This window comes from Rhinolophus sinicus, linkage group LG10 (assembly GCF_036562045.2).
Source record: "Rhinolophus sinicus isolate RSC01 linkage group LG10, ASM3656204v1, whole genome shotgun sequence".
In the NCBI taxonomy this organism is placed as follows: Eukaryota; Metazoa; Chordata; class Mammalia; order Chiroptera; family Rhinolophidae; genus Rhinolophus; species Rhinolophus sinicus.
This window is the reverse complement of record NC_133759.1, coordinates 103,595,351-103,607,974: the sequence shown is the minus strand read 5'-3', so window position 1 is coordinate 103,607,974 and position 12,624 is coordinate 103,595,351. Positions and strand designations below refer to the sequence as shown.

The window sequence follows — 12,624 nt, the reverse complement described above, 5'->3', positions numbered from 1 at the left end:
TAGATTGCTGACTAAACCTATTTTTGGTAATTATTTGCTGCAGTAGCTAAACAGAATAAAGGTTTGTCTAGCTCATCTTGCAATGATGACAGAATGTTGAGTCACCTAACCTCCCTGCCACTGCCTCTCCCCTGCTTTTCTGCTGGGTTTTTTTTTGTTTCTCATTTAATCATGGCTCAGTGAGTTTGATGTCTCATTATTAGATTAAGTGCAACTATCTATATTCTGAGGCCAGCTCTTTGAAACTCTTCAAGCTCAGTTTTTTTTTCTTTGCCCTATTTCAGGCATGGATGGGGACCAGACAGAAGAGAGAATGTAAGTACAAAATGTCATTCGGTGAATGCTTGGCACAGGGAAAACCGTGCAGGCTCTATGGAGGTTGGAGCTCCACCTGTCCCACCAGGCTGCACTGCATAGCTCCTGCCCCTCTGAGAGCTCCCAGGCTGGGTTAATCTCAGCCCCATTACCAGGTGGCAAAATGCCAGGTGAACGGGCAGTGGGTGGAGGGGAGGATGTCAGGAGGGGTTTCCACAAGTCTGGGCCTCACGGCAAAGTTTCTAAGTCCTCTGTTTTCCCTTTTAATGCCCCTACAACCTGAAAAAGAGGGACAGTAGCATTTATTGAATGCCTACTATGTGCATGTTGCCAAGCTAGCTACATTTGGGTGATCAGCTATTTGCCTGAGACTGCCCCAGTTTTAGCAATGAAAGTCTCACATCCGAGGAATTCCATCAGTTTCAGGCAAACCAGGACCAGGAAAGTTGGTCACCCCAGTTTTACACAGACTTTGCACTTAATGACCCTATGAGGAATCAGAGTTTTTCTTTTCCTGAGAGAAACTGAAGCTCAGAAGGGGTAAGAAACTCATTGCAAGTTGCACAGCTAGTGAGTAGCCAGGATGAGAATCCAGGTCTGCCTGATTTCTTCTGTACTAGAAGCCCTCTGAGGGCCAGCACACACTTGCCCCTATTCAAGGGCTCAGCCCACAAATGCGTGCTGTTCCGCAGCTCTGTGCTAGACGCTGTGCTTGTTTAAATGCTAAGATATGATGGCGCCAGGCAAACCACAATCCAACATGCTAAGCCGCCTATGATCGTGGCATAAGCTACAGAAGCAAAGGGGAGAAACTGATCCATGGGGGTCAAGGAACCAGGGGTGACTTCTTTGAGGTGAGATTTGTGATGGGCTTTCAATGATGGGGAGGACACAGATTAGCATCACCCGAAGAGAAAGCCCTAATGCATCCCAGCCTCAGGAATATCCTGAGCAAAAACAGGTGGGTGGCAATGCCCCTGAAGCCTATGGGGACAGCAGCTGGGCTGCAGAGCTGCTGGGCAAGAGGAGGAGACAATGAAAGCGAGGGTAACATCACATTCCTGAGGTCCCGAATCTCTGGAAGGGTTGACACTCGTGTCATGGGAATCTGGGAGTTGTATATTCTTGAACCAGAGTGGACATGACATGGTTGCCACAGTGTTGAAGAGAAATGTCACTGTGGGGATTCCCTGAGCCCACGTGCCTTTATGTATGCAGCCCTTCACAGGGACTCCCAGTTGGCCAGTTGGGATGAATGATTCTGGCTATGATCCTTCTTGCCTCATCTCAGTGGTAGACGAATGACAGCGAATTTTTCCTAAACACTTGACATATGCCAGGCACAGGTCGTAACTGATCTAATTCTCACGCTTTGAGGAAGGTGCTCATTCATCACCTTGCGTGGTCTAACAAAACAAGTCCAGGTTGGTAATTTTGGCCTGCTGGTCAATGGCAGCACCGTCTTTGTCTCTGTCATCATTTCTCATCTGAGGAATAAATAGCCTTCCTTTGCTTATTTCAAGGTTGCCCTGAAGGCAAATATGCTGAGTGAGGTAGACACACTTTGTAAGCCACATTATAAATAACTAAGGTAGAGGTGCTTTTAAGAGTGGCCGTAGCAAAACAGAGCCCTGAAGAAGGCTGAGCTTTGAGTCAGACAGATGAGGGGCCGGATCTATTTCTGTAACATGTGGCAAGTTCAGAGTCCCTGCTGAGCAACCTGTTTCCATTTGTGAAAGGAGGACGTTAAATTCTTGAAGGGTTGCTAGGGGAATTGAATGAAATATCATGTATGAATCTTTGGGGGCACGCAGTAGATATTGTCATTATTATTGTATCTTTGGGCCCTTTTAGACACCTCAGAACCTATTTGATGCTAAATATAGAAGGAACGACTCAGTGGAATCTCCTTAGATGATGGTTTGTATTACGAGATCATAAGCCCCTTAGCAAGCTCTACTGTTCTCCACAATGTATTTATTATGGAATTGTACAATTGCTAATGTGAAACAAAGACATTTATGTTATTGAGAAATGCAGTTCTTTTACGAATCAGGTTGTGATGATAATTGAATGTCTTTTTTTTTTTTTCTTCCCCTCACCAGGATGAAGATGATGGTATGTTCAGAAAAGCTTTCTTACAACTTCTAACTCATTCCTTCATTTTTCTGCTCAGGCATTCACAGGGAATTGTTTAATATAGAAACCCCACAGAATCAATTAAAATTATTAAATTAGTGTTAAGTAGACATATATCAGTCAGTAAACTGCATGACTATCATTAAGATGGAATCACTTGGCTGGGTTACCAAAGAGAAGTGTTGAGTTCATGCGTATCCATGCAAATTACTTAATAATACAGAAAATTTTTAAAAATTGTATTATGGTTTGATAGAAAAATTTCTAATATTTATGCCCTCTAACATTTGTGGGTAAAGGATCACTAACTGCAGAAGAATGAGAAAGCATGAAATTTGGCTTGCATAAAACGAAAAAGGCTTGTGAATCATTTCTGAAATTCATATGGTTTCCAACTGACAATTTTCTGCCAAGTCAGCACTTCGAAAATGAAATAAATATGTGTTACAGAGAATGATGTAGAATGGCAGCATTTTAAAATGCATTCTAAGGTGGAAATCATCTAGAAAGTTCTTGAGGGGTGGGGTTCCATTTTACCACTTCCTAATTACATTTGATCTTTTGGATATTTTCAGCTCCCTTTAGACTAGCTGTTTCTAACCGGGGAGCAGTTCTGGAATGTTCCTGTGACACCTGGATCCTGACCATCTGCTTTATTTTTTTCTCCCCCACAGTACATCAAAGACCTTTGCCCCAGCCAGCACTGCTCTCCATGAGTTCCAACACTTTCCCTTCAAGATCTACTAAGCCATCACCCAAACACTCCCTCTCATCATCTCATGTGCCGGGAGCATTCTCAGAGAGGTTCGTGGCAACGTCATTCAGTTCTAACTTAACATAATATGTGGGTCCACTTATAACAGTTAATGGCAGGTGGGTTGAGGAAGAAAGAAATGAGCAAGTGTGTAGGAAGGTCGGAACATTTTGGATCTTGAGAACCCAAACCAAGCAGAGCATAAAGAACCACATGCATTAATCCACTGCTGTCCTCTGAGTGTGTGCTTGGGGTCAGAGGGGTGCAGAACAGACTACCCCACGCTTGCCCCAGACAGAACAGACTCTGGCAGGAAATGGGGAATGTTTTCACTTTGTGAATTGAAACAAACAAACAAACAACCTCTCAAGAAACCCAGTCAATTTAAGTACTTGGAGTTCACCCTGCATCTTGGGCGGGGAGACTGAGAAAACATACCTTACACTTGGTGGATGCTGAGTTCACTGCACAGGCTTTGTCCCTGCAGGTCCATTTTCTCCTTAGCAATAGCATCTCTCAGGGCCCAGATGAGGCTGTCCAGAGACAGAGGCGCAAACAGGAGAAAGACTAGGTCATTTCTCCCTCCACAGACTGCCTCCTGGTATCCCCAAAGGCCTCCAGCCCTTTGGGCTCACCATTTCCTTTAATATCCAAAGGGAGAGCCCTAGTCCCATCCTGAATATGGGAGAAAACTCAACCACCAGCACCACCTCTCCACCCCTGCCAAACATCTGGGAGGAATCTCAAATTTTTTCATTTTCCTTGGGCACCTCTTGCTCTGATTTTCTGTTTCTTCTCATTCTTCCAGCTGTTTTTCTTTTTCTGCCATGTCTGCCATTTTCTCGTGCTGCTTCACCCCACACTGGGCCCCAGTCCTATGCTTCACTCTTGCCAAAGACCACTCACACGAGATTTCTGAGCAGAGCAGACTTGAACAGAAGGCTTGGGCTAAGGGGTGGGGAGCAGACAGCATTTAGGGCTCCCACAGGTCCTGCAGAAACTGTGAAGGGAGGTCCTCTCTGCAGAGGACTTCTGCCGTTCTCCAACCTCAAAGATCTCAAATGGCAGCCAGCTTTTTAAAGTAACTTTTTAAATGCCCCTTACACAGTCTTGTTTTTGTTGGGTTTTTTGGCTTATAAGGCTTGTTAGACTTTGGGATGGTCCACAGGGAACAGTAGTGAAATAGATCTACTCAGTTCTGTCTGTTTATCCAGCTCCCAGGCTTTGTGGGTGGGAGGGTGGGAAGTAACAACAAACAAAGCAGCATTTGCATTCTGGGTTCCCTAACACAGCTTCCCCATTTGGCTCCTTCACCTCAACCCAACTTCAATACTTTTTTTTTTTTGTCTCTGCAGTAACAGTTTTCCGCAGAGTGCCTCCCTGCCGCCATACTTCTCTCAAGGTTTGTACTCTGTGATTCAGGGGCCCACTCCAGGCAACACGCCTTCTTGACTGGGTTACCAACCCATTCCAAAGCCTCTTGGCAAAGGTTTCATTTCCTAAAGGCATCTGACTTCCTTATCCAGCACTTAATTCAGTTTCTGCAGTGCACCAACGGCTGTTGGAATGATACGGTACTATGTTAAACACACACACACACACACTTCCTTAGGAACGTGGTCTTGGCTTTAATCTTCCCACACAGAATGTTTCATGCCTGCACTGTGTCTATACAGTGTCCGGGGATAGTGCTTGGCTTTCTCTGTAGTTTTAGGTGTCTGTAATGAATTTACAATTGAGTTGCAAATTAAGGAGTATGTTTAAAATACAAATGAACAGAACCCAATCCACAAGATTCCAAGTCAGTGAAATCTGGGTGAGGACCTGCATTTTTAATAATACTTTCTCGGGGTGGCCAATCTAAATATTTGCTAAGAGTGTTCTCAAACTTTAATGTGCATATAAATCACCTGGGAATTTTGTTAAAATAAATATTCTAATTCAGTGAATCTGGGATAGGACCTGAGATTCTGCATTTCTAGCAGTTCCCACATGATGCTGATTCTGCTGGTCCGTGTTTCCCCGGAAGTAAGACCTGGCTGGACAATCAGCAATAATGCATTTTTTGGAGCAAAAATTAATGTAAGACCCAGTCTTATTTAACTATAATATAGGACCGGGTCTTATAATATAATGTAATATAATATAATATAATATAATATAATATAATATAATATAATATAATATAATATAATATAATGTATAATACAATACCAAGTCTTATATTGATTTTTGCTCCAAAAGGCGCATTAGAGCTGATTGTCCGGCTAGGTCTTATTTTCAGGAAAACATGGTAACAACAAAGGCCTACAAGGTAGGACTAGACTGTGTTTATTATTTATTATTTATTTATTATTTATCCAAATAACTGGCACATGGCAAGTACCTTAAAAATGTTTGTTGAATGACTGAGTGTCAAATGACTGAGGAAAGTTACCTAACACTAGAAAACAGATTTTTCCCATGCCAGGAAAATGGCCTAGTGTTGCTAGATTTTATGATTTTTTTTTTTCAAGAAAAACTGGAAATATAGTCCTTAATGTGAAATTACCTGATTTTTAAAGATTGACTTAAAATTTTAAGAAATGCTGTTGGGAACAAACACATGTTTTTTTGCAGTCATGGTACAGATACAGGAATACAAGCGTGTGTTGTAAATAGAAAACTACATTAGTAAGTTTGAATTATAGCCTAAGAGGAAACCTTTATTTGGGAGCACATATATTACATGATATATTATATACACCAGCCCATGTATTTGTGAGACCCCACTGCTAACGCCAATGAAAAATCCACTAAGTTTTCAACGTTTCCTAAGTAGTTGAGGGTTTAGTGTCTACATTCTATATATTATTTCCACAGTGCCCTCCCTGCCTCAATTTTCCAATCTCCACAACTCACTGTGTTTTATGAACCCACATTGTGTTACCCGCCTGGCTCTTGCACGGATTTGAGCTCCAGACACTTTACTTATAGCAGTATTTCCCAAAGTAAGTCCCCCACACCCCTGGTTTTATGGGTTGGTGATGGAGATGGTTAACACAAATGGCTGGTTAATTTTTTGTTGTTGAATACTACCTTAATCAAAATTGATCCCTTTTCCCCTAAGATGGCCAGGTCACCTGGTCCTTAGTCTTCTCCCGTGGCTGCTTGACTATCCTAAGGTAAAGGATGTATTGTGTATTATCCAAAAACCTGTTCCGACTTCCTTGACGATCTAGATATTAAGGGTGGTGGTTGACTGCAATAAAAGGTACATGTGCTCACTGGCCATGAATCATGGCTGTATGGAGCTGGCCTGCAGGTGCAGGAGCAGAAGGGGACTCATTCCTCAACCCTAAAGCAGCTAAGCAACATATGACTTGGTTCTATCACTTTCCTATGTGGTTAGATTTCATTCATTCAGCAAACATTACAAAAGTGCCTGCATGCTGGCCTGTAAAGGTGAAGGTGGGGAAGGGCTGTTCAGGCACTGGGAGCCTGAGGAAAGAAGGTCAGCAGCTCAGGGCCAGCCTCATTGGCTTAGTTAGAAACAGGCAAGGTCCTCTTACATGTCCAGGTGATATGGCTCAAGCGTCTTCAGCCCTTTCAGGTAACTCTCCTCTTTCAGTGGCATGAGGCAGGCAGTTAGCCACTGGTGACATATCGTAGGTGGAATGGCAACCCTGTGCAGAGCCACCTGGAGTGCTTGTTAACAGGCTGGTGCCATAGCCCCGGTTGATTCAGAAATCCCAGGATTCTTAGTTATACAGAATAACATTTGGGAACCACAAGTTCAAGTCTTGGCCCTGCCACTAAGAGCCCGTGATTTGTTTAGATTCTCTGAGTCTCTGTTTCCTGTGATGCAAAATGATGACAGTGTCCACCTTTGGTGTTGCTGTCAGGATCAAAGGTAGCATACACAGGTGCCTTATTCAAGGTCTGGACAGGGTAGGGCTGAACAGATATTTGTTGAATAAATCAATGAATGAGTGAATGAATAATTAAGACAACATTCAACTCACAGAATTTTCCAGTTTTTAAGAGCTATTCCGTCACATAGAAAACAGCCTGGGCAATTTCAAAACAACACAATCAAATGTTTCCGGAGATTAGGAAACACATTCTCAGAAATTTTCAGGGAACCATAAATAAGAAAAAAAAGTGTCAGAGAAGGTGAGATGAAAGTGCTGGGTAATTTACAGGTACGTGATAAAGATTTCTGATTGATCAGATAATCTGTAGGGCCTCCTATGGGGGTCGAACAGCTCTACCGCTTCAGAAAATTCGGTAAAGAACAGCAGGTAGCAAACTGTATTCCAAAGGGTAATTCTGGTTCTCAAGGTAATTCCACCTCATCTTGGGTAACGGACATTTCTTTTTGTGAAAACAATAAGAACATAATTATCTTTCTAATTGCATTGTCACCTCAGTGACTGGGAATCTATTCTAGGGGTGCTAGGGTCTATGAAAGATCTGTCTCTTAAATACTCTTTCTGATGATCACAGTAAAAGGACTGTGACTTTATCATCCTTGGATGTAGGCATTTTATATTATGTAATGTGCACGTTTAAGAAATCACGCGAATTTGTGGTGTCGCTCGCAGAATTTCACTGCATGGTGATAGAATAGTGCGTGAGCAGCCCTTGTGGTTTTGAACAGGTGAAAATTATTTTTGAAGCTATGGCTTCTTCAAATGTTCACTGCTGGGAACAATTGCAAGGGCATTTTGGGGAGAAAATGTGTTATGACAGAAGTGAAAAGGTGCTCACAGTTAATTAACTTTCAAAATGCTATACTTTTGAAGGCCCTGGCAACAGACCGCCTCCTAGAGCTGAAGGCAGGAACTTCTTGCCCATTGCAAACAAACCTTGGCCACCATCCTCTGGGGAAGAACAGGTAATAAAACATATGTTTTCATTTTACTTAATTTTTTTCTTAGCAAATGAATCATGAGAAACTCCTACTGAATACTCTTTTGTACTTTTATCTTCCATTAGCCTTTTTTTTTAGTGAAGAAAATCACAGGGGAACATCCAAGTGAAAACTATTTTCTTTGTCCTTTGTATTCTTACAGACACTTCCAATGGCAAATGTGTTTTGCATTTAACAATGAGAAACATAATCCTATTTTTTCATCTGTTTCCTAGTCTATGACCTTGAATAAGTCCTTTAACTACTTGTTAACCCAGTTTTTTCATTAAGTACATTATTATATTAAACTGAAGAAATTATTACATGTGTATTTTTCCAGATCCGAGGTTCCATTAAATAAGGAATGCTTATTCAATAGCTACCAGAGTCATGATAAAAAGCAGTTCACAGGAAATACTTTCTATTTAGTCCCACCTGAATGATTCTATATTCAAATTAAGAAAACACATGTTTCAGACCTCATGGAATTGAGATGGTGATTTATGGAAATAATTACTTGGAGGCTTTTCTTTTCTCTTACATATGTAACTGCAAAATTTATTCAGTTTTTAAAAATTTACCTTTTCAGAATTCATTAAATGAAGAGTGGTATGTTTCTTATATTACCCGACCAGAGGCAGAAGCGGCTCTTAGAAAGATAAACCAGGTACTGTCCTAAAGTTTATTTTTAAGTAGTTATAAATATTAATGGAAGGAGAAAAACGGAACTGACTTTTATCGAGTACCAATTATAGGCTAGGAATTCCGCTCGGGTCACACTGTTATACCATTAGTGCCAACTTCACACCTTCCAGCAGCTATAGCAATGATTCCTCAGAATGGGAAAAATCTAAATTAAGGTCGCCATTTGGCTGGCAGAATCTTAGGAGATTTGACTATCAAAAAGACCAGGCGTGCCATAGAAATCATACAGTGTCAAAAGGAAGCCCTTTCCCCCCAATTTCTAACTTACCAGCTCCATCTTCCTCTTAATACATGGTTGCCATTCACATCGACATGGAGAAACCCGTATCCAGAGAGACAGGAGCAACATTCTGCCCTTTCCCCTAGAAATTTCTAGCTATCCTTTCATATTATGAGTTCTTACTAGATTTCCTGTCATCTGGTTCTGAATCTTAACCTTAAATCTACATATCAGAGAGGGGGAACAAAGACCCTTCACCTTCCAGGTCTGGAGCCTACAACAGGAGTTCACAGCCTTAGCTGCACATTTAAATCACCTGGGAGCTTTAAAAAATTCTGATTCCTGGGTCTCACCTGGAGAGATTCTGATTTAATTAGCCAGGAGAGCTGTGTGGGCTCTGGGAGTCCTCAAAACTCTCCAGATGATTCTATAGTGAACCCAAGGCTGCGAATCACTGGTCCGCAGGTGTGTTTGTTCAACAGAGATGTTCTGGCTGGAACTTACTCAATTAACTTGGGATGAAAAGAACAAAGGAAAGCCATTATTGCAGATTGATAGCTATTTAAAGCCATCCTGATTTAATACACAGAGGAGAGCGTAGTTTAAATGTGTCCTTACTAATTAATTCTACTTTAATATCAGATCTTTACAGTATTAATATCATGTAGCAATAATTTATGGAATGGAATTCATCAGGTATATGATGGATGAAACACTACCTGGAGATCATGAGGTTTTAAAAGGGGCGAATTTCATAGGCCTTTGGGTGTTTTCTGACTTCCAAAGTGGAAAGAAGGGTTAGGAAATTAGCTCCTAGCAACAGGAAGATATATCCTTAGTTAACCAAAAAAGTCCTTATTTCACCCGGCCCTTTATCCATCCAACCATGTATTATTTGTTTTATTACTAAAAAAGGGATTCCTTTCCATTGGGAGACTTCAAAGAGGTTGACTTGGAAATGTCTCTGATGCAACCTCTGCTGCCTCCTGACAACCCAGAAATGCATGACACATGGTATCTGTAGCTGCCCGGGGCCCTGAATGATGACTGACGTGTCCACCGTAGCTTTCCAGATCGCTAGAGACTTCTCTGCTGCTCTTAGAAGCACCAGAAGTATTGCCTTTTACTGCTCCCATAACAACAGGAATTTATCCTTTTAGGATGGCACTTTCCTGGTGAGAGACAGCTCTAAAAAGACAACGAGCAATCCGTATGTCCTCATGGTGTTATACAAGGATAAAGTTTACAACATCCAGATTCGTTATCAGGAGGAAAGCCAAGTTTACTTGTTGGGAACTGGACTCCGAGGGAAGGAGGTAAGGACTTCCCGTTGCAAAATTCCTCCAATTCTCTTTTATGCCTCTGTGTGTAACTACCTATATGGAGCTTCACTGTAACATTCTTTGGAGGGCAACACTGTATGACAACTTTAAAAGTTAAATCACAGTAGTGAGACCCTCCATTTACTGAAAGAAAAAAACAAAGTATTAACAGTAGCTACCTACCTCTGCCATAGGAATCTTTCTTATATCTTTTATTTCAAATAATCTAAAATCACATGTGTAACTTTTGAAATTAGAAAAAAAATGTTAACATTTAAATTGTTTTAAAAAGATCCAATTAGATGGTGTCAAAGACAAGTGCCCTCTGCATTCACCTTTGTGACATAATTTTTAATATAAGATTGCAGCGTATTAAGAAGGCTGTATTTTAAATCGGCATCTGGACGAGGGGAGAAATAGAATTCTTGTTGTGGTGAATATTTCGATACTCAGTTCATTTCCTACTGAAAATGGAGGTTTGGCCAATGAAGGTGGCGAAATGGCCAAAGACATGGTCCTCTGTTGGGCCGGGGCTTACACCAGTCACTTTTTGAGTGGTAGTCAGACTGGGGTGAAGGAACCTTTTGCCGCTGCTTTTTGCAAGGACACTAACAGCTAAAACTAAAGCCCCAAACATATTCTTTAGCTTCAAAGTTCTGGGAGGAGGGTCAGCTGAATCAAACATTTCCAGAGTGAGAAACAGCTCACCCGTCACTTCCATTTCACTCCAAATATTTTTCAGTTATGTTCCTGTCAGTGAGTAGAATAAACACGTATTTAGGTCAAATGTTTCAATCACTGTGTCGATTGTGGGTACAGCTGCACTGGTCCTATAGAAGCAGAGATGTCTGCCCCCAGGATTTCTGTTGGTCTAGTGTGGAGAGGCACAGGTACAAGTCGTAGCTGCCCCGGAGGGAGGCACCTAGCAGAGACATCTGGGAGGAAGTGTGTGAGGATGTCTGGGCTACAGAGGAGGCTTCTGACCCCTGGCTAACAGGATGGATGGGCTTTTGTCCAGTCTGGTCATCAGCGATAGGGTTATCCAAGCAATGAATGCACAGACTTGGCTACAGAGCCCCTGTGAGTGTGGAGGTGGCGATGGGGACGCAGTAGAGAGATCACGAAGGAACTGCTATTCCTTCTTGTGTCCTGCTATAGATAGCACCTCTGACCTCCTGATTCCTCATACCTCCTCACACTATTAATGATTGAGAGAAGGTGGGATACAGAAACCAAACACACAAACAAAGAGCATTCCTAAGGCAAGGGTATCATAATTAGACCCCTGTGCATAGATGACTCTTATCTAAGGTTCAAATACAGTCTTTTATCCCTGGCTTGTTGTATGTCAGTGAGGAATTATGTTTTCAAAGTTCTATAGCAGAAATCATTCAAATATTTGCCAAATTTTACAGACTTTCCCCTACAATCCTCATAACTTCAAGAGGTAGGATATTATGCAGATTAAATAAACAAAACTGAGGGCAAAATTCATACTACCCATTTCAGTGATTTACCTCCCTATTTTGAATCTTTCAGGACTTCTTGTCTGTGTCAGATATTATCGACTACTTCAGGAAAATGCCACTTCTGCTGATCGATGGGAAAAACCGAGGTTCCCGATACCAGTGCACGTTGACGTATTCTGCAGCTCATGCCTAGCGAGTCACCCGTCTGCCGCCTCTGCTGCCAGGATGGGAAAGCAGGGAGCCTGGGTGGCTGGACACTCACTTAGGACTGAATCAAACCCCTCAACATGAACACAGGGGCTTTGTCCTTTCACTTTAAGAAGTTTTGAAGCAAAGACTGTCAAACGTCCCGTAATTTATTTATTCTTCTTCAGTGTTTGTAAAGTGCATCAGTAATAATGTTTGCACTTGAAGTCACGTACTGCATTGTAATTAAGTTCTATAAAAACGTGTTTTTGTGATACCCATTTCAAAGTAGTTTACACAGCTACAAAAATAATTTGGGGCAAGTTTCAAAACACTTAGTAATAGCTTTTGCTATCACATAAAACTGGGTTGTTGTTTTTTTTAATAGCCAAACCTTTGTCAGTCAGAGGCAACCATCAGTTTTATACGTATAATTAGAAAATTACTAAAATTCACTTTCTCAGCAGCAATAATTTAAAAGGCTTCAAAAATATTTCATCCTTTCTTATTTGGTGTTTTTGTTGTGGTGGGGGGGTGTATTTTTGTATACTTTTTTATGAAAAGATAAATGCATGTTGGGATAACTTCCTGGGATTAAAATTAATTTGCCTTTTGCTTTA

The 12,624-nt window shown here is 41.5% G+C and overlaps 1 protein-coding gene across 1 annotated transcript in view; it reads left to right on the top strand.

Annotated features, from left to right (window-relative positions):
* Window positions 1-12,624, top strand: part of LCP2 (lymphocyte cytosolic protein 2) — a 40,395-nt gene extending 27,771 nt beyond the window's left edge. Inside the window, exons 14-21 of the mRNA XM_019741050.2 lie at window positions 285-315; window positions 2,421-2,433; window positions 3,129-3,258; window positions 4,564-4,610; window positions 7,996-8,087; window positions 8,692-8,769; window positions 10,188-10,343; window positions 11,889-12,624. Coding sequence (XP_019596609.2) covers window positions 285-315; window positions 2,421-2,433; window positions 3,129-3,258; window positions 4,564-4,610; window positions 7,996-8,087; window positions 8,692-8,769; window positions 10,188-10,343; window positions 11,889-12,011 — 670 coding nt within the window. The 3' untranslated portion in view covers window positions 12,012-12,624. The remainder of the gene's footprint in view (window positions 1-284; window positions 316-2,420; window positions 2,434-3,128; window positions 3,259-4,563; window positions 4,611-7,995; window positions 8,088-8,691; window positions 8,770-10,187; window positions 10,344-11,888) is intronic.